This window comes from Natrix helvetica (genome assembly GCF_964273705.1).
Source record: "Natrix helvetica genome assembly, chromosome: Z".
NCBI lineage: Eukaryota > Metazoa > Chordata > Lepidosauria > Squamata > Natricidae > Natrix > Natrix helvetica.
This window is the reverse complement of record NC_138554.1, coordinates 49,121,731-49,149,210: the sequence shown is the minus strand read 5'-3', so window position 1 is coordinate 49,149,210 and position 27,480 is coordinate 49,121,731. Positions and strand designations below refer to the sequence as shown.

The following is a 27,480-nucleotide window of genomic DNA, read 5'->3' as shown; positions in this document are numbered from 1 at the left end:
CAATCAACACTGACCAACACAGAGCCAACGGATTGTGAACCAAATTTCTCCTGCATAGTGTCCCAGCCCCAACTCACTTCTTACACTGACCTCCTCAGTTCAGACAAATCTGTTTCTTCTACTGTAAGACCAGTTAAAGGGAAAAGAGGGAAAAATGCCACCAGCACCTCTGGCTTTTTCATCTACTTAGCCAAGCTAATAACTTGCATAGCATGGACTTTCAATTCCTTCCTCAGGTGAATTGCTCGGGACCTCCCTGTAAACCACATTCCTGGTTTTACTCTCTGGCTGGAGGATGACCAGGTGTCAGGTGAACTGACTCTGGAGCACGCCACAGACAACTGGCCATGGGAGAAACAATCACTTCACATGCACACCAGCCACTTTTAAAGTCTGTCCCTGTGCCTTATTGATGGTGATGGTATAGCACACCTTAATGGGAAATTGTATGTGTTTGAACTTGAAATGGTAGTCTGATGGTATCAGAGGAATTCAGGGGATGAAAATGGTTTCTCCCTGATTGATGCCTGGGAAAATTGTGGGTTTGATTATGTGTTTGTACAGAGTCTGAAGCCTGGTGCCAATGCACAGTTTTGGAGGGCTTAGATTGCGTAACAGCATAATTAGACTGCCAGTCTTGAGGTAGAGGACATGAGTTGGTAATCCTTGAGTTGGTGGGTTGAGAGTGTGCAAGAACTCCACAGGGTAATGTACAGCATTCTCGACCTTAATTGCTCATTAATTTTCAAGCTTTTAATGTCAATTTATCAAGCCCAATCACATAGTTTCCTAGCGAAGCACGGGTATCCAGCTAGTTAAGTATAAATATTTCATCCTCATGTTTTCCTATCCTAAACAGTGTCTGCAGCAGGAATGATAAGAGAAGTCAATGACTTCCTTCATTGCCATTTTTTAAAAATGTGACTGCCCAGGATCTTTCCAGATGCCTTGGAGAGAGAAGAGCTAAATAACATTTGCAAAACCATCCAGTAAATATCACTTTAAAAATTATTGTATCACGAAAAAAAGATCACTAAGTTCCAAATTAATTATGATGATTCTTTGATATTTTGTCTACAAACAAACCAATCTGGGTAATGTGCCCTATAAAGGTTATTGTGAAATGCCATTTTCTTTTTTCCAAATACTTTGCCAAGTCTCATGCTTTTGTTCATGTATCACGAGTGGCTGATCCTGGAACTGATTAGGTGGGATTTGTATGCAAATCCATTTGCAGTTTAACAAAATTCAAGAGATTAAGAGTTTATATTTTAGCCAATTAGGTCTAAAGATAGCCTTTTTAAAAGCCCTTTGAACCTTTTGGAGAAGATGTAAGAGTACAAAGTTTTTAGGAAGTTCCAAGTCTTTTCAAAATATTTTTAAAAGTCCCTTTTTGGGGAGTCTACATTTCTCTCCTTCACATAGGGCACTATGTCTCCTAAAATTGTACTGATAACAGGTTGTTCATCTGGCATTGGGCTGGCTTTGGCTGCTAAACTAGCAAAAGATAAGCAGAGGAGGTTCAAAGGTGAGTTTTCAAAATTGTGGGGTGTGTGTGTGTGTGTGTGTGTGTAAATAGTGCATATGCAAACCATGGATAAATAAGTTCATTAAGTTTGTCTGTGTGTGTATGTACACACACACACACACATGTATATTCATATTCCTGCCTTATTATAATTCTGTCTGTCTTTCAATTATTCTGAAGTTAATTAAAAAGCTGGTATGTTATAAAGCAACACAAAGGAAATAAACACAAAGGAAATATCAGCCAAAGTAAACTATTTCCAGCAATGCCTCTCACATCCTTAAAATACCTAAAGCATTCTTAGAAAACAAAATATTGAGTAGTTGTAGCTGAGAGTTTTATTTGCCTTCCAAAATATGAATGTTAAGTGACTGGTTACAGCTTTTCCGACAATCATTTCACAAGCAAGCTTTAAAAAAACTATCTTTATTACAGCATTGTCTAATATCCTCAAACGTTGGGTGGCCTTGTTTTACATAATAATACAGATCATGTTAGTAACTGTTCACAAAACATGGTTAAACTGTCCAGCTACAGATATAACAAAAGTATTTGTACAAAACCTTACAGTTACTGATACTAGTTTAATTATGATAAATATGTTTGGTGATTAGGAGTTCTGTGTATTATACTAATCGAGAATCCTACCTAACCTTGAATTGCACAAAATAAAAGCAGGATATAAATGTAATTAATACAAGAATAACTTCAGTAATCAGATTAAAATGTGAACATATATAAATGGGCATAAGAGTATTTATTTGGCAGTGGGAGCAAATACAAGTTTTCTATAAAATAGGTTTTGATGAATTACACAATATATTGCTAATGAGGACTCAAATTTTATAAGAATTTGTTAAAAAGTGCACAGTACTGAATAGCAACCTCACTTTCAAAAAAAGTTTCAGTTCCCTGGTCCATCTCTATAAATTGTTATATATTTGTTCAGGACAGGCATGCTCTGTTGTATTGGAAACACTGATTTGTGGTAAATGTTGAAGACTTTCAGAGTTCAGACTTCCTTTCTAGTAATTGTCTGCATATTCACCAACAGGTCACAAGCTGCATTTATGCACCATTTCAGATAACAGTATTAAAGGAGAAAATTGTGAAAATATTAATATTGGGATGAGATTTAGCCATACTTAGATCCCTTTTCTTATTTGGCCTCTATATTTCATTGCCAGAAATGATTAAAATTTTAAAATAAATTTAAATTACTGGTGTTTGACAAATAGAATAATGAGAATTCTAATAGCACATAACAGCAATTTTAGAAGCTACGATTTCATGGAACCTTTGCTTATCTATCTATTGCAAATTTTGAATTCTCCCTTCAATTTTCTTAACAACCGTTGGTATAAGGAATTATTTCTTCATCTTGTGGCTCTGCATGGACATTCTGTACTTCCATTTAATTGTTTGCATAAATTGCCAGCTTATTTAGAATACAAATGTTTTTGAGATATACAAGAACTACAGTTTGTAGACTTGTCCTCTTGAGGATCAAAATAGTTTATGGCAAATAACTATGAATCTCTAGTGTGCAAGTTGAGAATTTATTTGCTACAATTTATTTTACCTCGGAATTCCTGCTTGATCAAAAAGCTGTTGATTTACTGTTATCTTTCATTGTTCCAGTTTTAAATATAGATGTCCACTGCATGATCTTCAAGACATTGATATCTTGGATCATAAAAGTATACTTTGATACTTTGGGAGTAGAGTATTTGCCTGTGTTACGGTCATCAACTGGAGAAAATAAAACATCCAAGCCTTGGGCCTTTAATAGCATTGATATAAAACAACCAACAACTGGTTTTTACAAACAAATATTGGTACTCTTCAAGGCAGGCTTTTATTAATTTATTACATTTTTATCTCTCCTTTATCACTTTATAAGTAATTCAGGGCTGTGATCATAAACAATATTCCTTTCTCCTCCTATTTTCCCCAAACAGCAACTCTGTGAAGTGGGTTAGACTGACAGAGTGAATGCCCCAAAGTCACCCACCTGATTTTCATTCCTAAAGTGGGATTAGAACTCACAGTCTCCTGATTTATCAGTCAGCATCTTGTGGGGAACACATCTGGATACTATTACATTAACAAATGTTACATTTGAAGAATCTTGAGATTGTTTTATATATACTAGCTGGCCATATAGTCCTGTACCATCCTGATCCTGGAGAGACTTTACTTGCCCATGCCAAATGTTAGTGGACTTACACCCAAGGCTAACAAATAGTGTTATTGCAAAGGGTAAGTTCTGTACCAGCATTTTCAAATATATAATAGATCATGTTCCATGCTGTAATTTCCAATGTTTGGCAAATGCCAACTTTGCTGTAGATCTTTCCTTCAAAGAAAATAGATTCAGTGTGTGATGAGAGTCTGCTTCAGTTTTGTGAGCACATGCCTCAAGAACACATTTGTGCTTCCAAAAGCTCTGGTATGAGGTAATTATTACTGAATAGTCTGGAAATAGATTACAGTACTTAAATATGAAGTAAATATGTATTGTAAAGTGAACCTGAAGACACCAGATTGAGAAAAATTATGAGAAGAACTCATCAAAAGCAACATTACAAGACCAGTTGGTAATACTAACGTATTATGTAATTTGATGTTTACTTAATATGCATATATTTATACAGTTGACAATCTTATTTATTATTGGGTATATACTTTGAGAAAATTTTAAGCATTTGGCCATTTGAAATAAAACAGGAAAGAATCCACTCCCAAATTTGGCCAGCCAAGTTGAAAGGAATATATGACCAAGCATCACCTGTCTTCTAGTGATTGCCACAATGAGGAACATTACCAAGAAAGAAAAACTGGAAACAGCCATAGGGCCAGCACTCAACCAGACTCTAGAGGTCAAACAGCTGGATGTCTGTGATGATAAATCCATCCACAACTGCATTAACAGCATTCCTCAGAGACATATTGACATCCTCAGTGAGTACTCAGAGTGTCGCATCTTTATCAGCCTTTTGGGGGACATACAACAAACCCCATGAACCTGTGAGTGTGTGTTGTGTGTGTTTCTGCCTACCTTCCTGTCTGCCTGCCTGAATCTGACTCAGTTAAGCAGATACCTCCATGAAAGCCAAGTATCCAGTTTCTCTTATGGCTCAAACCAAAATGGCCATGGAAAGCAAGTGCTTGTGATTAGAGAATAGGCTTTCCTGCAGCAGCCTCAACTAGAAAATATGAATTGGCAGATGCCAGCCCCTGAGAGTTAATCACTAAGATCATGAATGAGGCAGAGCTATTATAGGTCATTCATACAATAAGATATTTTTCAGGAGAAGCTGAAAAATACTCCTTTACAACTGCCACAGTTAATCATAAACTTAGGTTATTCTTCCATAATCATAATCAGTTTAAGGCAAACACTACATCATGATGACATATCTCAATAGAAGAGAGTGTCTGTAGCTCAGGATTGAACCTGGGGTCCTTGGTACTGTTTGGGGTTGGTGGGTTTCTTGCAGATGTATCAGACTAAGTAACATCATCAGGGCTAGTAAGGAGTAGGGTCGGGGAATATTATGTCTTCTAAAAATGGCTAATGGAATATTTCAGCTACATCTAATGGTCATTTGGGATAGACTTTTCTCTAATAACACATACTATAGGCCAAATTTATTTTTCAAAGGCAAAGAAAATACAAGGCAAGAGTTATACATCACATTACTTGAATTGAGACAATAATGCCATTGAGAAATATTATGGAAAGGAAGGATGAAAAATGAAGGCATGTATTCTGGATGACTGATTCTACTGAGCCCAATTTCTGAGTGGGATTAAAATCTAAAATATTTCATTACTTTGTAATCAGATGCCACATTTTGGAAAAGGGAAGAGTGGCTAGGACGGCACAAAGCAAATTAAGGACATATGGATGTTACTGAAATGAGGACGTACTTCCTCGGAGGGTGGATCTTCCCCAGAATTTGGAGTTTTAACTTTTTTGCTTGTTGAACTTATATAAAAATTTCTATACTTGTTCTCATTCTATCCCACATAAGCCATGCACATAAAGTCTGCTTTCACATATAATCTAGTTTTTCATCACTATTGAATAATAATCAGTTGCCAGGTATCCAGGCACTGTACTTTGAATGTATTGGTGAACATTTGGTTAATCTTTGCTGCAAGCAGCAAGAGTCTTGAGTTTTCTTTGGTGATGTCCATCAAAACAATAATCATGTGGTGTTGCAGACTTCCTAATATTATTAATCCTCAGGTCTCCAGATCTCTGATTAACTGGAAAAGTTAATGGTATCCATATTTTCTGACTCAAAGCTTTGGATATCCAAGTGGCAAACTTTCAAGGTTCAATAATGTCATTTTCAATTGACTGTTTCCATTTACGTAATGGTTTATCTTATTGTGTGGTGAATGGGTAAAACAGTCAAAATTCTTAACTACTTATTTTAGTCAACAATGCTGGGCTGGGCTCCATTGGTCCTATTGAGTGTCAATCAATTGAAGAGATGAAGGCTATAATGGAAACCAACTTCTTTGGTGTAGTAAGGATGATTAAAGAGGTCTTGCCAGACATGAAGAAAAGGAGGAGTGGGCATATTGTGGTCATCAGTAGTGTCCTGGGTTTGCAAGGTAAGGTGATTTTAATTTATCTACATTGTCCATACAGTAGTCAATTTAGGAGCATCAGATAAGGCATTTCATTTAGATGCATATCTTTTAGGACAATATTTCTTGCCAAACATGATACTCTTCAGGTATATTATACCACAACTAATTTCCAGGTAGCATGAGCAAATAAACTGTGAGAAGTTTCCTCGAAGATATCTAGAGGATCTATGATTTGAAAATAATGTGGTTGAAGTTCCAAATTATCTACCAAATTTCATAAACATTTAAGATCAATAATGAGGTAGAGATATCATGGATCATTCATGTACCAATATGTTTACAAAATAAATATTCTGTACATGTAATCCTATCTGTATAGATCCACTTGTGTTATTCCCATAGATAGTTTGGGACAAATCTTGCAGATATTTTGATTGGTATATCATGGTATGTAAATAATACAGCAAGTAGCAATTTTTAACCTATCTGAAAAGTAATACATGTATTCAAATTTGAGTGACCAAAAATCTTTGTTGTAAAAGCAATAGGCACATTTTGCTTTCACTTTATATTTAGTATCTCCAAATGTTTCTTTGTTTCCTTAAATGCATAAAACTCAGTTTCAGGCACCCAGATGAATGAGAATTTGCAGCCTGATCGTATGTTTTAAAATTAACAATAAAAATAAAACCAATGCCAATACCAGGGACTGGTTGGATTTTCACAATACATCAGACTAGGGTTTGGTAGTATCTGGTTCAGCATGTTACAGGAACCTAGCCATTATCTTGTCCTGCTGACAGCCAAGATAATCTATTATCCTAGGAATTTGGTTATTTTCCCTTGGTTAGGGAAAATATCTTCCCATTGAAGGGCTACAAGTAACATGATTGAAAGGACAGAAGCAATGTTTCTAGCTAGTGTAGGCTTTTACAACCAGTTATTTGTGGGACGCATTGAGCTTCAGAGTTGCCACCAGACAACAAATTTCTTGATATTTTTCTGGCAACTGTGAGTTGGCATCGTCAGAGGCAAGGTGGCCCAATGGTTTCTACTTTTTAAATGCATTTTTCTAAACTTTGGGGAAATAAAATGGGAAAAGAAAAGTTGTGGGAAGCTATTCACTTCAATTTTCTCTTGCAAAAAACCCCCTTCAACAACACACAAACACACACCCAAATAGGTACGGGCCAGGAAATGGCCCTTTTTAAAAACTTGTCCAACATGATTCAGGCTTGATCACACCAGTAGCGTAAAGAAAAGCAGCAGTTCAAAGGAGAACTATACAACAAGTGAAACTATTTGGCCCTTTATAGACTGCATTGGAAAGGGGAAAACAGTCAACTGGACCTTACCATCCTAAACTAAATTAATAAAATACAGAGATACGGTCATGACTTAGTCATAATCTATTGTGTTTTGTCTTCTAGGCATCATTTTCAACGACATCTACGCTGCATCCAAATTTGCCATTGAAGGTTTCTGCGAAAGCCTTATTATTCAAGCACTTAAATTTAATATCTTGTGAGTGGGTAGTAGTGGTGATGCTAATAAACTCCCCTCCCATTCGAATATAGTTGGATTTGCCTTGTCCTTATTTCTGTAAGGTTTTAATGAATGGAATACAAACAAAAATTCAGGAAAAGCAGCTGCATTCATTGGAATAGTCTAGCAAAAGGCTTAGGTTTTAATCTTTGGCAGAAAAAAGTGGCAATATGTGGAAAAAATTGTTCTGTTAACTGAACATCACATAGCTGCTGATCAGATAAAATCATTACGAATAGTTCAGGGTTAACCTCTATGCAGATAGTCCTTGACTTACAAGAGTTCATTTAGTGACCATTTGAAGTTACAATAGCAATGGAAAAGTGATTTATGACCGTTTTTCACACGGCCGTTGCAGCATCCCCATGGCCACCTGATCAAAACTCGAATAACTGGCATGTATATATGATGTTTGCAGTGTGTTGGGTCATGTGATCACCTTTTTCGACCTTCTGACAAGCTAAGTCAATGGGGAAACCAGATTCACTTAACAACCGTGTTACTAACTTAACAACTGCAGTGATTCATTTAACAAATGTGGCAAAAAGGTAATAAAATGGAGCAAAATTCACTTAACAACTGTCTCGCTTAGCAACAGAAATTTTGGACTCAATTGTGGTCATAAGTCAAGGATTACCTGTATAAGCTTTTGGAATGTGTTTCCCTCCAGATCAGTTATAATTGTATTTGCCCAATCCTTCAGCTATGAAAATTCAGAGTGTTGTTAAATAGAAAAAAGCTGCTTTAGCATCTGTACACATTTTGATTAAAAGCTATTCAACTGGGACATTTTTAATCTAAAACAGATATTCCTTGTCCTGGTGTCCTCCAAATTATTGAGTTAATAAAAGAATACATTGGAATTATGTGAGTTGTAAGTTCAGCATTTATTGAGTCTTGAAGAAGTTAACTCAACATTTTCTTAATAAATCAATGCAAACAACTTTCACTCTTTTCTTGGGAAGCTTACCTGATTGGTTCCAGTCTCCAGTATGAATTCTGATCAGTATAAATGCAAGATCTGTATTATTGAATAGATTTATGCAGCTTATTCAATGATTTTTAAGATAGCTGGTGAAATTACCAATGAACATGACTAGTTCACAAAAAATGAAAAATTGGAGGAACAGAAATTTTGTACCCAATGTCCTCCAGAATAGGACTGCTGGTCGTACCTTCTAAAAATCCATTTCTGTTATGATTTTTCATGCTTTATTTGTAGTGTCAGCTTGATAGAGCCTGGTCCAGTGGTGACTGAGTTTGAGATGAAAATCTATGAAGATGCAGAGAAAGCTGACTATTCCCAGACAGATCCCGAGACAGCGGAGATGTTTTCTCAGATCTACCTGAAAAATTCCAAAGCTATCTTCTCCAGCCTGAGTCAAACACCTGAAGATATAGCGAAGGTGATATTAACTTCTAATTTGGGGTTTGATACTGTAGAATCAAAAGGTTAGAGATGCCCCATGATCTCACCACACTAGCTACACACCTTGTGTCCTGCCTCCTGTCTATTTACAGTATCTGTAAGCATGTGTGTGAAAGGAGGTTGTATTCACATAATTTTTTATGCATTCATACAAAATTGATAAATGTTGTATGCTTGATACCTTGGGACTCTTGTTCATTTTTATCATATAACCTCATTTGCTCTATTGAGAGAAATCATCTTTCTTTTTGAAATAATGCTTACACAAATATAATCTTTTTTAAAAAAACATTTTTTATTGTTAAAAAAAAGTTGGACATGGTGGAACCGTACTGGCATTATCTCTGCCATGCAAAACTAAACTATAACACAAATACCTTATGTATTCTGTTAGATATTAACATATATCGTAGGAAGTCTCCTCTCTGGTCCGCTGCTACAGCGGGAAACAGGTATCGCTCTGATTGGTCGAGAGGCGTACCCGAGTCCTATAAAAGGGGAACCCTCCGGCCACAGAGCAAGCTGGATCACTACTACTACTAATAAAGAGCTGTTAAGTCACTCCGTGTCCGCAGTCTGTTCTCTCGTTGCCCAGATCTAACATTGGCGACGAAGGTGGGATCGAGAGACAGATAGGACGAAGAACGCTACTTCAGAATCTCCGGATTTGATCCAGCCTAGGAATTCGGCAGAAATTCCGGCAGCCATCTCAGGACACCGCAGCGCGGCAAATTCAAACAAGAGAAGATGGCGATGCACACTCCCCCCGCTCCATTCGACCCAGCGAACGACGAATGGGAAGCCTTCATGATTCGCTTCGAGTGTTTTCTCGAAGCGAACGAATACACGGGGATAACCGACGCCCGAAAGAAAAACATCTTCCTCGGCTACTGTGGAAAGGAAGTCTTCAACACGGCCAGAGACCTCACCTCGCCTACTCCGATACAAGCGGTATCATGGATGGCGTTGCAACAGGCTCTACAGACTCATTACGCGCCAAAACCTTCCCGCCACGTTTGCCGCCAGGAATTCAACACGCGGAACCAGAAGGCGGGAGAATCAATCAACCAATATGTTGCAGCCCTGCGTAAAGCAGCAACTCACTGCGAGTTCAGGGATCTGGACGAGCATATCCTGGCACAATTTGTCTGTGGGTTAAGAGACATTTCACTACAAAAGAAGCTGTTGGCAAACCCAAATTTAACCCTACAGATAGCACTAAACGAAGCAAGGGCATCAGAGTCAGTGGAGAAATCATCGGTAACCATACAACGCGGTTTCAGCGTAAGCCAGCCAGCACCCAGGCAAACCAGAGTTCACTACGAGGACACAACCCCCGACTACGAGGATCCCGAGTTCGAGGACAGTCACCTGATGCGGAGCAGTCACATGAGGCCTGGGGGGAGACCCGGATTCCGTTGCGCAAGCTGCGGAGGGAATCACCCCCGGTCTACCTGTAGGTTCAGGAACGTTGTTTGTTCGCACTGCAACAAACTTGGGCACATTGCACGAGTGTGCCGGAGCGAAGTCCCTGCCTCACGGCAGCCACCTATGTACCACCAACAGAAGCCCAACCCAGGGGCTTGGCGAAATCAAAAAGGGCGCCCAGAGAGAAATCCACAAGTGTTTACCCAGAGAGAAAATCCCCAAAGAGCTGAGCGAGCGTATTCCCAGAGAGATTACACACAAAGAGCTGAGAGAGCGTTCTATCAAGACGCTCAACGAGAGTATTTTCAGGATACAGACGCTGAAATAGAGTTGACCCAGAGAGAGGAATTGCGAACGTATCTCACCACAATAAGCCAGGTCCGCACCAAGCGGCCTAAAAAGCTGAAAGTCACAGTCCTTTTGGAGGGCTCACCTTGCGAGCTAGAAGTTGACACAGGATCATCCCTGACGATCATTTCATGGGCATCCATGAAACAGGCTATCCCTAGCCTCAAAAAGATCCAACTACGTATTCCAGACATCCTGCTTCGAGACTACCAGGGGAACCGAGTCCCCATCGTGGGCCAAGGCACATTCCAGATCCGTTTCAAGGACATCGTAGCCCAGCTGCCCGTGACCATCACCAGCGCACCGTTACAGAACCTTCTTGGACTAGATTGGTTTGAAGCCTTGGGGTTAGAAGTCACCGGAATCAACGCCGTGGAGAACAGCAGCGCTGAGCAGATATTTAAGGAGTTCGAGGATGTGTTCAGCCCCGGTCTTGGTAAGTATGTGGGTAAACCAATCTCATTTAATTTAGACCCCAAAGTGGCGCCAATCCGACTTAAACCGAGACGAGTGCCTTTTGCACTCCGCCCAAAAATAGATAAGGAGATAGATAAGTTAGTGGAACAAGGAATCCTTGAGCCGGTGGATCACGCGCGCTGGGAAACTCCCATTGTGACCCCAGTCAAGCCAGACGGGTCAGTCCGCATCTGCGTGGACTATAAATGCACAATTAATGTTGCGCTACAACAAAGCGCATATCCTGTGCCAGTAGTACAGCACTTATTGCACTCGTTGGGGCCAGGAAAGATATTTGCTAAATTAGACATGGCACAAGCTTACCAGCAGTTGCCCGTAGACAGCGCCACAGCGGAGGCCCAAACTATAGTGACGCATAGAGGAGCATTCAAATGCAACCGGCTACAATTCGGTGTGAGCATCGCTCCAGGTTTGTTCCAGAGCGTCATGGAACGACTTTTGCAAGGGATACCGGGAGTCGTCCCCTATTTCGACGACATCTTAGTGTCCGCTGCAAACGAGGAGCAATTAAATAAAAGAGTCAGGACTGTTTTGGCCAGAATCAGAGAGAAGGGTCTCCGCCTTAAAAAGGAAAAATGCCAAATTAACGTGCCTAGCGTAGAATTCCTGGGTTATAGAATTGATGGTCAGGGAATACACCCCACTTCAAAGAAAATTAAGGCGATCCAGGACGCTCCCACACCACGGAATCAGACCGAGTTGCAGGCCTTCCTCGGACTACTTAACTTCTACAGCATTTTTCTGAGACAGAAGGCGACCGTTGCTGAGCCGTTACATCGACTACTCCAGAGGAACGCACCATGGAGATGGGGGCGATCCGAAGCAGCAGCTTTTGCCGCAGTAAAGCGCCTGCTCACCACTGACTCGTTGTTAGTCCAATACAGCCAGACACTACCGCTGGTATTGACCTGCGACGCATCACCTTTTGGAGTTGGCGCAGTCCTTAGCCACAGGATGCCAAACGGAAACGAAGCACCCATCGCTTTCTACTCTAGGACTCTTTCATCGGCCGAGAGGAACTACAGCCAGATGGACAGGGAAGCATTAGCTGCTGTAGCTGGAGTCAAACGTTTCCATGAATACCTCTATGGCCGCGACTTTGAACTAATTACAGATCACAAACCGCTGTTGGGACTCTTGGCGGGAAACCGCCCCACTCCAGTCTCCCTTTCTCCACGCATGACCAGGTGGACTGTTTTCCTGGCTGCGTACTCCTACAAGTTAATTCATCGACCGGGCTCCACTCTAGGACACGCAGACGCACTCAGCCGTTGCCCACTACCAGACCTTTTGCCAGACCCCACTCCCGAAGTACCGGTGTTGCTCATTGACTGTTTGGACTCAGGACCGGTTTCCTCCTGCGACGTTGCAAGGTTCTCCTCTAGAGACAATATAATAAAGCAAGTTCAAACTTGGGTTTGGAGGGGGTGGCCGAAGGGAAACGTGGGCCCGGAATTCAAAGTGTTTTGGTCGAAAAGGGACGAACTCTCAGTGTTACAAAGTTGTTTATTGTGGGGGGATCGAATTGTTATTCCTTATGCTTTACGTAGAAATGTGTTAGATGCATTACATGTTGGGCATCCGGGGATCGTTAGGATGAAGGCGTTAGCGAGAAGTTACGTCTGGTGGCCAAATATGGACAAAGAGATAGAGGAGTGGGTGGCCACTTGCGATCCATGCCAAGAATCGAGACCAGCACCCCCGGAAGCGCCCGCCACAGAATGGGAAAAGCCAAAAGCACCCTGGTCGAGAATACACATCGATTTCGCAGGGCCAGTTCAAGGTCAGACGTTCCTTATAGTTGTGGATGCATACTCCAAATGGCTAGAAGTAGTCCTAATGACTTCAACCACGGCAGAGGCAGTCATTAAGGTTCTACGGTGACTTTTCGCCACTCATGGCCTGCCCGACCTCCTGGTCTCCGATAACGGGCCCCAGTTCACGGCCATGCAATTCGAAACATACTTAGCAGGTCAGGGAATTCGGCATGCCCTCGTCACGCCATTCCATCCGGCATCAAACAGACAGGCGGAGAGAATGGTGCGATCCGCAAAAGAGGCCCTCGCTAGGATGGGTCCAGGTGATTGGCAAACACGCATTGATCATTACCTATTAATCCAACACATTACCCCCAGCGCAACGACGGGTAGGAGCCCCGCTGAGCTACTCATGGGCCGCCGTCTACGGTCTCACCTGGACCGTCTTCACCCAAATTACTCTGCCACAGCACCCCCAGACTCCACAAGCAAGATTTGGAGCTTTAGCATAGGGGATTCAGTATACGCCCACAACTATGCAGGGGGGACATTGTGGATGCCGGCAAGGGTCATTGGCATCACGGGTCCACGATCGTATCTGTTAGAACTGGAAGACGGACGGAACTGGAAAAGGCACATCGATCAACTTCGGGGTCACCTGGCACACTCAGACCTACGAACAGAGAACGAGAGCTACCAACCAATGCAAAGCCAGCCACTCGAGAGCCCCAACACAGAGAACTACGACACCTGCGAGCCCAGGACAGCGCAAGAGGCCGAGCGCGAAATGGAACAACCCCCAAGCAACGCAAGCGAACAGATCCCTGAGCGCCCAAGCAACGAAAGCCTGCAAACCTCCGAACTCGAAACAGAGAAAGCAACCGATCCTGCAACGACTTCTGACCAACCCGAACTACGACGCTCCACCCGAGTAAGGCAAACGCCTACATATCTTAAGGACTACATAACTAACCACAATGTTCCGTCTAAGAGGGGAGGGGTGTTAGATATTAACATATATCGTAGGAAGTCTCCTCTCTGGTCCGCTGCTACAGCGGGAAACAGGTATCGCTCTGATTGGTCGAGAGGCGTACCCGAGTCCTATAAAAGGGGAACCCTCCGGCCACAGAGCAAGCTGGATCACTACTACTACTAATAAAGAGCTGTTAAGTCACTCCGTGTCCGCAGTCTGTTCTCTCGTTGCCCAGATCTAACATATTCAGTATACGTTACTAATTATATACACATACTTAACCCCTTCTAAATGCTTACATTTACATAATATATTACATGTACTACATCATCTTTTGATCTACACATCCTTGTTCTTTTCTGCTCATACTTCCATTTCTCATATACAACCATTGGTAAAATCTCTTCCAAATCTCATAGTATTCTGTCTCTCCTTTATTTTTTAGTTCCAACATCAGTCTATCACATTCTGCACAGTCAAATATTTTCTTTATTATTTCCCTTTCTATAGGTATGCAACTATTCTTGCTGCTGTTATGATATGTAATGTTAAATATGTTAACCCTTTACTTTGACCTTCTTTTATAATTCCTAATAGGAATAGTTATGGTTTAAACTCCAATCTCTGTCCGGTCATTTCTTCCAACCACATTGGAATCCTTTGCCAGTAGTCTTTTGTTTTTCTACATGTCCACCACATGTGGTAGTAGGTGCTTGGTATTTGATAACATTTCCAGCATTTAGGTGATAATTTTTTGTACATTTTGGCTAGTCTACCTGGTGGTAGATGCCACCTATAAAACATTTTATATAGGTTCTCTTTGTATGATATGGCCAAAGTTAATTTCCTATTTGACTTTTGAAATAATACTCACACGAATATCCTCTGATTCCCTTGGCAGCATGTCCTAAAGATCATTTGTATGGCCAGGCCATCCTTCCGTCACCAAACTAATGCCATGTATACCCCCATGATGGCTCTCAAGCAAGCTGATCCAACTGGGGCCCTGATGACTGACTCGCTCTACAAATTGGTCTTCAGATATGGCAACCTTTTGCGCATTAGCCTAAGGGCCATCCAGCTCCTCCGCTGGCAAGCACGCAAAGTGAAGCAAGGTGTCCGATTGCTGGGCTTCAGATAAAGTCCTTTGTGATGGTATCCCAAACTGCACAGTCAGCATGACGATTAGGGTTAGTTGCATGGAAATTCTTCAAGCAATTGCTTAATGTATTAGCTTTAGACTATTGAATTTATACTTTATGTCTGTTAAACTCTCTTAACTCCCAATTCTTGTTTTATGTGCACTGTGGCATTATTAATTGCAATGTGTATATAATTATTTGCAAAACGAAAAAGAACAGAGCAAAAAAAGATAAATGAGCATCAATAAGAATCTCTCAACAGGAAAGCAATTTATGAACACAGGAAGCATAGCTGGAAAAAAAATCACAACTGGAAATTTGCCAAACTGATAAATTCACAAGTGTATACACATAAAGATGTCATAAACACAAACAATTTTAAGGGGGGGGGGGAAATAAGCATCCATTTTCAATATTTCTGACAAGAATGATATATTAGAACAATTATTAATATAACTTTCAAATGGTAAATAAATTTGATTAAATTTTCCTGCTTTTAAAATAATTTTGCAGCTTTTCTATAATAGTAATTTTATAGAAATACAGTCTACATTTTAAAACACTATTGATAAAATAAAAGAGATATTTTACTTTTCCAATATATTGTAATAGTCAACTGAATGAATCAATTCATGTTGTATTGTAAACAATCTCAGAATTCATTATTAAAGACTTCAAGTAATTTTCTTGGTTTCTTTAAAAACCTCTGACCAAAGCACTAATTAATTGGGCATTACCACTACAGTAATTGATAATATGCAGCAATCAGTTATACACCAGATAGCACAATCTATTATATTTCTAGCCTGAAGAATTCATGCTCTGCTAATTGAAAATTAATTTGGAATTGAGTATTGTTTATATGGCACAGAGTGTTAGAATATTATCTTATTTTATTGTATTTTATTCTTTCAATTAATTCTGTTTTCTATCTTGCTTTATGGCATTTTATTATACTTTTTAAATTTTGATATACTAGGTAAGCCTGTGACTTGATTCAATTGAACTGAATCTAGCACAATTACAATGTAAATAAAGTAACATTAATGAAGTGTAATACCACTGCTGACTTTTTGAGCGGACGAATCAGCAGACAGGGAAGAAGTCAGGAAGGTATCCACATGGTGTTCAAAAACAACCTACACCTAAATACTAGCAAGACAAAGGAGATGGTGCTGGATTTCCGGAAGCACAGAGAGGGACCTGCCCCACTGTATACCAAGGGAAGAGGGTTTCCTCTTTTACATTCTTGGGAGTGCTCATTAGTCAAGATCTCACCTGGAAAAACATGTCCCTGGTGGTTAGTAAGGCTCAACAGAGACTTCATTTCCTTAAAGTCCTGTGGAAAAATCTGGTGGAACCACGGCTGATGACTTCTTTCTATTGGTTCACGGTAGAAAATGTCCTAACATACTGTATAACAGTATGGTATGCTGGTTTAACAGTTGCAGACAGGAAGGCACTACAGAGAGTGATCAATTTGGCATGAGAAACCATTGGTTTCCCTCTAACACCACTGAATGACATTGCCAGGTCTTGCTGTTTCAGCAGAGTAAGGAAGATACTTAGGGATGATTCACACCCTGCCCAATGTCTCTTTTCACATTTACCTTTGGGCAGAAGATATCAAAATATACAGGTGAAACTCGAAAAATTAGAATATCGTGCAAAAGTTCATTTATTTCAGTAATGCAACTTAAAAGATGAAACTAATATATGAGATAGACTCATTACATGCAAAGCAAGATAGTTCAAGCTGTGATTTGTCATAATTGTGATGATTATGGCTTACAGCTCATGAAAACCCAAAATCCACGATTTCAGAAAATTAGAATATTTTGAAAAGGTGCAATATTCTAGGCTCAAAGTGTCACACTCTAATCAGCTAATTAAGCCATAACACCTGCAAAGGGTTCCTGAGCCTTTAAATGGTCTCTCAGTCTGGTTCAATAGGAATCACAATCATGGGAAAGACTGCTGACCTGACAGTTGTGCAGAAAACCATCATTGACACCCTCCATAAGGAGGGAAAGCCTCAAAAGGTAATTGCAAAAAAAGCTGGATGTTCCCAAAGTGCTGTATCAAAGGACATTAATAGAAAGTTATGTGGGTGGAATGGGAAAGTGTGGAAGAAAAAGGTGCACAAGCAGCAGGGATGACCGCAGCCTGGAGAGGATTGTCAGGAAAAGGCCATTCAAAAGTGTTGGGGACTTTCACAAGGAGTGGACGGAGGCTGGAGTCAGTGCATCAAGAGCCACCACACACAGACATGGGCTTCAAATGTCGTATTCCTCTTGTCAAGCCACTCCTGAACAACAAACAATGTCAGAAGTATCTTACCTGGGCTAAAGAAAAACAGACCTGGTTTGTTGCTTAGTGGTCCAAAGTCCTCTTCTCTGATGAGAGCAACTTTTGCATCTCATTTGGAAACCAAGGACCCAGAGTATGGAGAAAGAATGGAGAGGCACACTCTGCAAGATGCTTGAAGTCCAGTGTGAAATTTCCACAGTCTATATTGATTTGGGGAGCCATGTCATTTGCTGGTGTTGGTCCACTGTGCTTCATTAAGTCCAGGGTCAATGTAGCCGTCTATCAGGAGATTTTGGAGCACTTCATACTTCCTTCCGCAGATGAGCTTTATGGGGATGCTGACTTCATTTTCCAGCAGGACTTGGCACCTGCCCACATTGCCAAAAGCACCAGACCCTGGTTCAATGACCGTGGGATTACTGTGCTTGATTGGCCAGCAAACTCGCCTGACCTGAACCCCATAGAGAATCTATGGGGCATTGCCAAGAGAAAGATGAGAGACATGAGACCAAACAATGTAGAAGAGCTGAAGGCCGCTATTGAAGCATCCTGGTCTTCCATAACACCTCAGCAGAGCTATAGGCTGATAGCTTCCATGTCACACCGCATTGAGGCAGTAATTGCTGCAAAAGGGGCCCAAACCAAGTACTGAGTACATATGCATGCTTATATTTTTTAGAGGTCTGATATTGTTCTATGTACAATCCTTGTTTTATTGATTGCATGTAATATTCTAATTTTCCAAGGTGGTGGATTTGGGGTTTTCATGAGCTGTAAGCCATAATCATCACAATTATGACAAATCACAGCTTGAACTATCTTGCTTTGTGTTAGATTGGATAATGGAAAGGCACACACAGGCTAACGGTAACAACAGCTCTTACACAAGTTTGAACAATCCAGCGAAGGTTGAGTCTGACAGAAGCCCTTTTATAGGGAGCTGTCAGACCCTTCGACCAATGAGATTAAATCTCTGTTCCTGCTGGAACAGAGGACCTTGGTGGAAATCATTATAACTGAAGTTGTATCTAACACCCCTCCCCTCTTAGATGGAATAATCCTACTGGTAACATAGTTTTTGGTATCTCGGCCTGACCTGCGCAGTTCAGTTGGAGGGTGTTCTTTGGACAGGTCAGACAGACCTGTTTGCTCCGCAGCTCCGCTTGGTGGAAGCTCCTGAAACCTTTCACAGGCCACAGCTGGAGCTTCTACATCCAGTTCTCTCGGAGAGCGCTGCGGGCCTGCAAAACAAGAAGCTAAGTATCCTGGTGACTTTGGGTTTGAGTTGGCTGTGGAAGGAGTGACTTTGTGCTCCTTTTAGGTAGGGCTTTGGCTAACTCATGCAGGAGTTACCTCTGGCTGCTTAAGAGTGGAGTTGGAGAGGCGGCCATGGAGCTCGTCAACATGCCGTCTCCAATTCTGACAGTCCTCAAGCTCTACGAGATAAGAGCGAGGCCTGGTGATGCCTATCACTGTGGCAGGAATCCCCAGAGTTCCCCCAGCATAGTTGTGGGCATAAACTGAATCCCCTATGCTAAAGTTCCGAATCTTGCTTGTGGAGTCAGGGGGCGATGCGGCAGAATAGTTTGAGTGTAGCCGGTCTAAGTGGGACCTTAGTCGGCAACCCATGAGAAGCTCGGAAGAGCTTCTCCCTGTATTGGCACTTGGTGTGATGTGTTGAATTAGAAGATAATGGTCAACCCGTGTTTGCCAATCTCCTGAGCCCTGGGCCTCTTTTGCAGATCTCACCATTCTCTCTGCCTGACCATTGGAGACTGGATGGAATGGCGCGACCAGGGCATGCCTGATTCCCTGGGCTGCTAAGAAGGTCTCAAATTGCATGGCTGTGAATTGGGGCCCGTTGTCAGAGACCAGGACATAAGGCAGGCTGTGCGTGGAGAAAAGTCTCCACAGTACCTTGATCACCGCTTCTGCCATAGTGGAGGTCATCAGGACTACCTCTAGCCATTTCGAGTAGGCGTCCACAACTATGAGGAATGTCTGGCCATGAACTGGCCCAGCAAAATCAATGTGCACCCTAGACCACGGTACTTGAGGCCACTCCCACTCCTTAGCAGATGCCTCTGGGGGAGATGGTCTGGACTCCTGGCATGGTGTGCAGGTAGCCACCCATTTTTTGATCTCCTTGTCCATGTTAGGCCACCACACGCAACTCCTGGCCAAAGACCTCATCCTGACAATTCCAGGATGCCCTATGTGTAAAGCCTCTAATACTGCAATGCACAGTTTGGGTGGAACAACAACCCAGTCCCCCCACAGAAAACAGCCATTAACAACAGACAATTCATTCCTCTTACAATAGTACATTTTGAAATCAGACCCCTTGGGCCACCCCCTCCACACCCAATTCAACATTTGTTTGATGGTGGAGTCTTTTGCAGAGTGGCAGGCAATGTCACTAGATGAGACAGGACCAGTCTCTAAACAGTCAATAAGCAGGACTGGCATCTCGGGGGTAGGGTCTGCAAGAAGTTCTGGCAGCGGGCAGCGACTCAAAGTGTTGGCATGTCCCAAAGTGGACCCAGGTCGGTGGATGAGACAGTAAGAGTAGGCAGCTAGGAAAATGGTCCATCTGGTCATCCGTGGTGATAGTGAAACAGGAGTATGTCGGTTGGGCCAGCAAGCCCAAAATCGGTTTGTGGTCTGTAATTAGTTCGAAATCACGGCTGTAGAGGTACTCATGGAACCTCTTTACTCCGGCCACTGCAGCCACAGCCTCATGGTCCAGCTGGCTGTAGTTCCGCTTGGCAGAGGACAAGGTCCTTGAGTAATAGGCTATGGGAGCCTCAGTTCCATTGGGCATGCTGTGGCTGAGGACAGCTCTGACGTCAAACGGGGAAGTGTCACAAGTCAACACCAGTGGCAGGGTCTGGCTGTACTGCACCAGGAACATGTCTGCTGACAGAAGTCTTTTTACCGCGGCAAATGTGGCAGCCTCAGCTCTGCCCCAGGACCACTTCAAGTTCCTTGCCAGGAGACAATGTAAGGGCTCAGCAACGGTGGCTTTCTGTTTAAGAAAGACCTGTAGAAATTAAGGAGCCAGAGGAATGCCTGCAGCTCAGTTTGATTGCAAGGTGTAGGGGCGTCCTGGATTGCTTGAATTTTTTTAGTGGTTGGGTAAATCCCAGAGCCATCGATTTGGTGCCCTAAGAATTCAACCCTTGGCACGTTAATTTGGCATTTTTCTTTTTTGAGATGGAGGCCATTGTCTCAAATTCTGATCAAAACAGTTAGCAAACGTTTGAAAAGTTGCACCTCATTTGCATGTCATCAAAATAGGTGACAACTCCTGGAATCCCCTGCAAAAGCCATTCCATGATGATTTGGAACAGTCCAGGGGCGATACTAACTCCAAATCGCAGGCGGTGACATTTGAATGCACCCCTGTACGTCACAATGGACCACAATGGTCCGCAGTAGCACCATCTACAGGCAATTGTTGGTATGCCTGCACCATGTCCAATTTAGCGAATACTTTGCCGGGGCCTAAAGAATGTAACAAATGCTGTACAATGGGTACAGGGTAAGTGCTTTGTTGTAACACTTTATTGATTGTGCATTTGTAATCTGCACAGATGTGGACAGACCCGTCAGATTTGACAGATGTCACTAAAGGCATGCATGATCAACCGACTCTAGGATTCCCTGGCCTATGAGCTTGTCAATTTCCAGATCAATTTTTGGGTGGAGAGCAAAAGGTACTCTCCTGGGTTTTAGCCTTATAGCTATGTTGGGGTCCAAATTAAAAGAGATTGGAGTCCCCACATACTTACCCAGACCGGTTCCAAAGATGTCCTCGAACTCCTTAAAAATTGCTTTAGCACTCTCGTCTTTCAAGGCATTGATACCGGTCATTTCTAGGCCCAGGGCTTCAAACCAGTCAAGCCCCAGGAGGCTTTGCAGGTCACCGCTGACCACCGTCACTGGGAGCTAGCTGCTGTATTTCTTGAATTGCACCTGGATTACCAGGGGAACCTGGACTTGGTTCCCCTGGTAATCGTGAAGGCGGATGTCAGTGGCGCATAGATGCTGCTTCTTCAAGCTAGGGATAGCCCACTTGAGCATGGACCATGGCATGATGGTCAGTGATGACTCCGTGTTGATCTCCATTTCGCATGGAGAGCCCTCGATGAGGACTGTGACCTTCAGCTTTTTTGGCTGCCTAGTGCAGACTTGGCCGATTGAGGTGTGGTAAGTGACTCTGGTTTCGCCCTCTGAGTGCCATGGTGGCTTCTGCCATTCCCCTTGGTTGGGCCTCTGCTGGTGGCTGGGCCAGTTTCTTGGCTGCCAGGTCGTTGTGGGGTGCTCGCTTCTGCAAACCTTGGCGATGTGCCCCTTTCGCTCACAGCACTGGCAAATAGCGTCATGGAAATGGCAAGCCAATCGGGCATGGTCTCTTCCACAGCTTGCGCAAGGTGGGAAATGCTGTTCGAATTTGCGTGCTGGCTTGGCGTGGTTACTGCGCATGCGGCAGCTGTCATCTTCGTTGCCTTTTGAGCTCTCAGCCTCTGCAGCCCTGTGATGTATGCGTGTGTTCTTTCGCATGTCTTGTGGAGTGCCTTCGTGCTGCAGAGTTTCTGTTGACTTGACGGCTGATTCTGATGCCCTGGCTTCGTCCAAGGCAATTTGTAGAGTGAGGTTAGATTTGGCAAGTAACCTCCTCTGTAAATTAATGTCCTGCACACTGCATATGATGAGGTCAAGAATAAGCTCGTCTAGGTCTCGGAACTCGCAGTACACTGTAGCCTTTCATAGTGCCGCATCATACTCGTTGATTGATTCACCTTCCTTCTGGTTGAGAATATTAAATAATAATATAATAATAATATGAATTTATTAGCCGCTCCCTTTCCAAGTAGGACTCGGGGCGGCGTACAATGGAGCATATAAAACATAGAAGATGTATAAAAAACACATAGACATACATACATACAAAACACACATACACATACACGGACACGGACACGGAGGAGGTAACAAATTACATCATATAGACAGTTAAAAATCAGCATTAAAATACCCCAATTGTAAGAACCCAATATGCAATTAAAAATTTTTAACGTTTAAAAGACAATTTAAAAACAGTTAGGAGGAATAAGAGAAATTACGATTGAGCCAGGCCAGATAATTGAAAGAGGTGGGTCTTCAGCTGTACACGGAAGGAGCGGAGATCGGAAGTAATCCTGATGTCACGGGGGAGGTCATTCCACAGGGCTGGGCCCATCACAGAGAAGGCTCTGCTCCTGGGTGTCGCCCCCCGGCACTGTTTGGCGGACGGCACCCGGAGAAGTCCCTCTCTGTGTGAGCGAATTGGTCGTAGGGATGTGTGGGGCAGGATGCGATCCTGCATGTAACTAGGCCCTATGCCATGAAGCGCTTTAAAGATCATAATCAAAACCTTGAAACGCACTCGGTAGACCACAGGAAGCCAGTGCAGCTCGCGCAGGAGAGGTGTTACAGGGGAGTATCTAGTCCTCCCCATAATCACCCGCGCGGCCGCGTTCTGGACCAACTGTAGTCTCCGAGTGCATCTCAAGGGAAGCCCCATGTAGAGAGCATTGCAGTAATCCAGGCGAGACGTCACTAGCGCATGGGTGACTGTGCGTAGGGCATCCCGGTCCAATAAGGGGCGCAATTGGCGCATCAGGCGGACCTGATGGAACGCCCCCCTTGCCACGGCTGTTACATGGTCATCCATGGACAGCCGGGCATCTAGGAGGACGCCCAAATTGCGCACCTGTTCCATGGGGGCTAGTTGGACGCCCCCAATGGCCAGAGATGGAAGCACCTGGTTGAACCGGGAGGCCGGAAGCCACAGCCACTCCGTCTTGGAAGGGTTGAGTTTTAGTCGGTTGCCATCCATCCAGACCCGTACGGCCTCCAGACACCGGGACATCATTTCGACGGCCTCATTGGGGTGGTTCGGGGTGGAAATGTATAGCTGAGTATCATCAGCATACAGATGATATCCCACCCCAAAACCACGGATGATCTCGCCCAGCGGTTTCATATATGTGTTGAACAGGAGAGGCGAGAGCACCGATCCCTGTGGCACTCCACATGTGAGTGGCCTCCGGGTCGAACTCTGCTCCCCTGCCAACACACGTTGCGTCCGATCAGAGAGGTAGGAGCCAAACCACCATAAAACGGTGCCCGTGACTCCCAGCCCCTCTAGCCGGTGCAACAGGATACCATGGTCGATGGTATCGAACGCCGCCGAGAGATCTAATAGGACCAGGATAGAGGAACAACCCCTATCTCTGGCCCTCCAGAGATCATCAACCAATGCGACCAAGGCCGTCTCCGTGCTGTGCCCGGGTCGGAAGCCGGACTGGCGCGGGTCTAGATAATCATTTTCCTCCAGGTGACGAGGGAACTGCTGTACCACCACACTCTCTACAACCTTCGCTAAAAAAGGAAGGTTGGAGACTGGACGATAATTGACTAGGTCCGTTGGGTCCAGGGAAGGCTTCTTGAGCAGGGGCCTCACCACCGCCTCTTTCAAGGCGGCCGGTAGGGACCCCTCACCCAACGAGGCGTTCACCAGGCCCAGGAGCCAGTCGCGCGTAACCTCCCAGGATGCCAGTACAAGCCAGGAGGGACACGGGTCCAATAAACATGTGGTGGGTCGCAGACGTCCACGCAACCTGTCCAAATCCTCGATGGCAACCGAGTCGAACTCCTCCCAAAGCGGTCCCTCAAGACTCGCCACGGGCGTCTCTACTGGACCACTGAAAGGGGCCCATCCCGTCCGGATTTCAGCGACTTTGTCCTGTAGATATTTCCCAAACTCCTCTGCTCTGCCCTGTAGTGGGGCTTCCCGTGGTCTCTCAAACAAGAGGGAGCGGGTCACCCGAAACAGGGCGGCAGGGCGGTTATCTGCAGACGCAATAAGAGCGGCACAATGTTGACGTTTGGCCGCTCTTAATGCCACGAGGTACGTCTTCAAATATGCTCGTACCTGTGCTCGGTCAAATTCGGAACGGGAGGATCTCCAACGACTCTCTAGGCGTCTCTTGTGGCGTTTCATCACCCTTAGCTCCTCGGTAAACCAAGGTGCCAGGGTGGTTCGTCGCCGCAGGAGAGGCCGCAAAGGCGCCACCCGGTCTAGGGCCCCGGTAGTCGCACTATTCCATGCGTCTACCAGGTCCTCCACCCGGGGGCGGGTCAGGTCCACAGGAGGTGGCCCAAGTTCCGTCTGGAACCTATCTGGTTCCATCAGGCGCTTGGGGCGGAACCATCTAATACCTTCCAGTTCCGCCTCCTCGCGGCGGGGGGTAGCACCAGGGAAGTCCAGCCGGAGAAGTGAGTGATCCGACCATGACAGGGGAATAATGTCTAGATCCCCTATTCCCAGATCACTCGTCCACTGGCCAGAGACAAAAACAAGGTCCAGGGTGTGGCCTCCCTCGTGAGTAGGGCCCTGAAATTCATGCTGGAGGACATGCTTAGATGGCTTGGGAGCGTAGTGAGTCCTCAGCATCTGCTGGAGCACGGACCAAGCGACCGATTGTAGCGGCGTTGGCTCTGATAGGTCTTTGGCAGTTTTGAACACTTCCTGTCCACAGTAACCGAGGAACATGTTCTTCTTGCGGCCTTCAGAAAGGCCCATGAGGTTGTTGGCTTTGAGGAAGCAGTCAAACCTTATCATATACGAGTCCCAGTGCTTGGTGACTGGGTCATACGGAGTCGGTGGGGCGTGCATGGCCATTTTGTGTTCTGAGGGCATTTTGAGTTTGCCGCTCAAAAATGGCTACTCGAAGCCGCGCTGAGCTCCAGGCTAGATGTACTTGCTGGATTGCTACACTCTTTTTGGTTCGCCTAGTTGCCTTCCAATCCCATCCTCATCGCCAGTGTTAGATTGGGTAATGGAAAGGCACACACAGGCTAATGGTAACAACAGCTCTTTATTGTAACAGAACAAGTATGGACAATCCAGCCAAGGTTGAGTCTGACAGCTGCCCTTTTATAGGGAGCTGTCAGACCCTTCGACCACTGAGATTAAACCTCTGTTCCCGCCGGAACAGAGGATCTTGGTGGAAACCATTATAACTGAAGCTAATATCTAACACCCCTCCCCTCTTAGATGGAATAACCCTACTGGTCATGTAATCACGCAGGTAGTCGGGCTTTTTGGTAGCTCTGCCTCACCTGCACAGTTCAGTTGGAGGGTGTTCTTCGGACAGGTCGGACAAAGACAATAACAATCACTCCACGTACATATGGAAACGGATGACTAGGTTTCCCCCCCCCCCAATTACTTGTATAAATTGGGAATTGTATTGTCTTATATTTTCTGTTATGGATTGCACCAATAGAGGCTAAACCAATTTCATTGTATACATGATGCATAATGACAGTAAAGGTTGTTTTGTTGTTGTTGTGATGATGATGATGATGATGATGATGATGATGATGATGATGATGATGATGATAATCTTTGGTGAGATTCACTGCCTTTGGGGCTGGTTGGTAGCCTAACAACTCGAGTCCTAACCAAGGACCTAGGAACTGTTAAGGTAACATTGGAGGATATAAGTTGTTCCAAATAGGGTGGTTTTTGTAGAGTCAGACTGTTCAAGTCAGGTAAATTTAGAATTTTCAAATAGTGAGGTAGCCCTTTAGGTATTGCTCCAAGGGCTCCAATTACAATTGGGACAGCACATGATTTCTTTTTCCACAGTTGCTCAACCTCAATTTGCAAGTCCTGGTATTTTGTGATTTTTTCTTGCTGTTTATCTTCAATTTGTGCATCACCAGGTATTGCAATGTCAATGAACCAAACTTTTTTCTTTTCAATTATTGTTATGTCAAGTGTGTTGTAGGCCAAGTGCCTCTCAGTCTGGATTCTGAAGTCCCACAAGATTTTGCCTTTCTCATTCTCTAAAACTTTTTCAACTTGATGGTCCCAGTGGTTTTTGCTTTACTGAAATCCAAACTTTTGGCACAATTTCCAGTAAATAATCTTAGCAACTCGGTCATGGCATTGTAGGTAGTCAGTTTGTGAAATTTTGCTGCACCCGCTGATCAAGTGGTCGACTGTCTCATCTTTCTTATTACAGAGACGACATTTGCCGTTGGTGGTAACATGTTGAATTTTTGCGTTCATGCAGTTTGTGGCTAAGGCTTGTTTTTTGAGCTGCCAAAATAAAGCCTTCTGTTTCTTTTTTCAGTACTCCTGATCTTAACCAGTTCCAAGTTAGTTTTGGGTCAGCTTTGCCTTCAATACTTTTCAAGTATTGGCCATGCATAGCTTTGCTTTTCCAATTTTCAGCTCGCTTCTCAATTACTTTTTTCTTATATTCAGCTTTTAACTTAGTTGTCTTCAAAAGGCCTCCTTTAAGGAGAAGGAGGAGCCACGTTGCGATGACACAACGTGCAGTCTCGACACTCCGAGACCGCCGTTGAAACTTTTGCCGCTGGATGGTCCAGCTGGACCTAAACTGTCCCGTAGAGATGGTGATCAGGAAGACAACGCCTTGCTGGTCTCAGGGACATCACAAAATCCCTGATTGACCCAAGGGAAGTTCTTCAAGCCGGCGGTAAACAGGCAGCCCTAGGCTGATGAAGTTGGGACTGCTCTGGAAGGAAGGAAGTGAAAAGAGAAAGTGAGTCCATCTGGTGAGATTTTTTTTCTATTTTGGGAAAGACTGCCCAAAGAAACCTTTTTTTTAAAAAAAAAAAAGCCAAATTAGATTCTCAAGCAAGAATTAAGCTGCAAAATTAACTAATACTGGATTGCATTGGAAAGCTTTTTTTCTTTGTAACCATATTTTGAGGATTGAAGTGCTTGTAACATTTTTTCGTTTCTTCTCTTAAAGTGAACGGATCAATCTTTTTTGTTTCTTCTGCTCTTTGTTACTTTATTTTTTTGACTTCTGGACTAAAATCTTTCTTTTTGTTTTTAACAA

At 43.5% G+C, this 27,480-nt stretch overlaps 1 protein-coding gene across 1 annotated transcript; it reads left to right on the top strand.

Annotated features, from left to right (window-relative positions):
• Window positions 1-1,431: 1,431 nt before the first annotated feature.
• LOC309381578 (retinol dehydrogenase 8-like) lies at window positions 1,432-15,237 on the top strand (the record flags this gene model as incomplete). Its single annotated transcript, XM_081932737.1, has 6 exons — window positions 1,432-1,528; window positions 4,331-4,492; window positions 5,981-6,160; window positions 7,570-7,663; window positions 8,907-9,090; window positions 14,998-15,237. The coding sequence occupies 6 exons, from the start codon at window positions 1,432-1,434 to the stop codon at window positions 15,235-15,237; spliced, it is 957 nt and encodes a 318-aa protein (XP_081788863.1).
• Window positions 15,238-27,480: the final 12,243 nt, after the last annotated feature.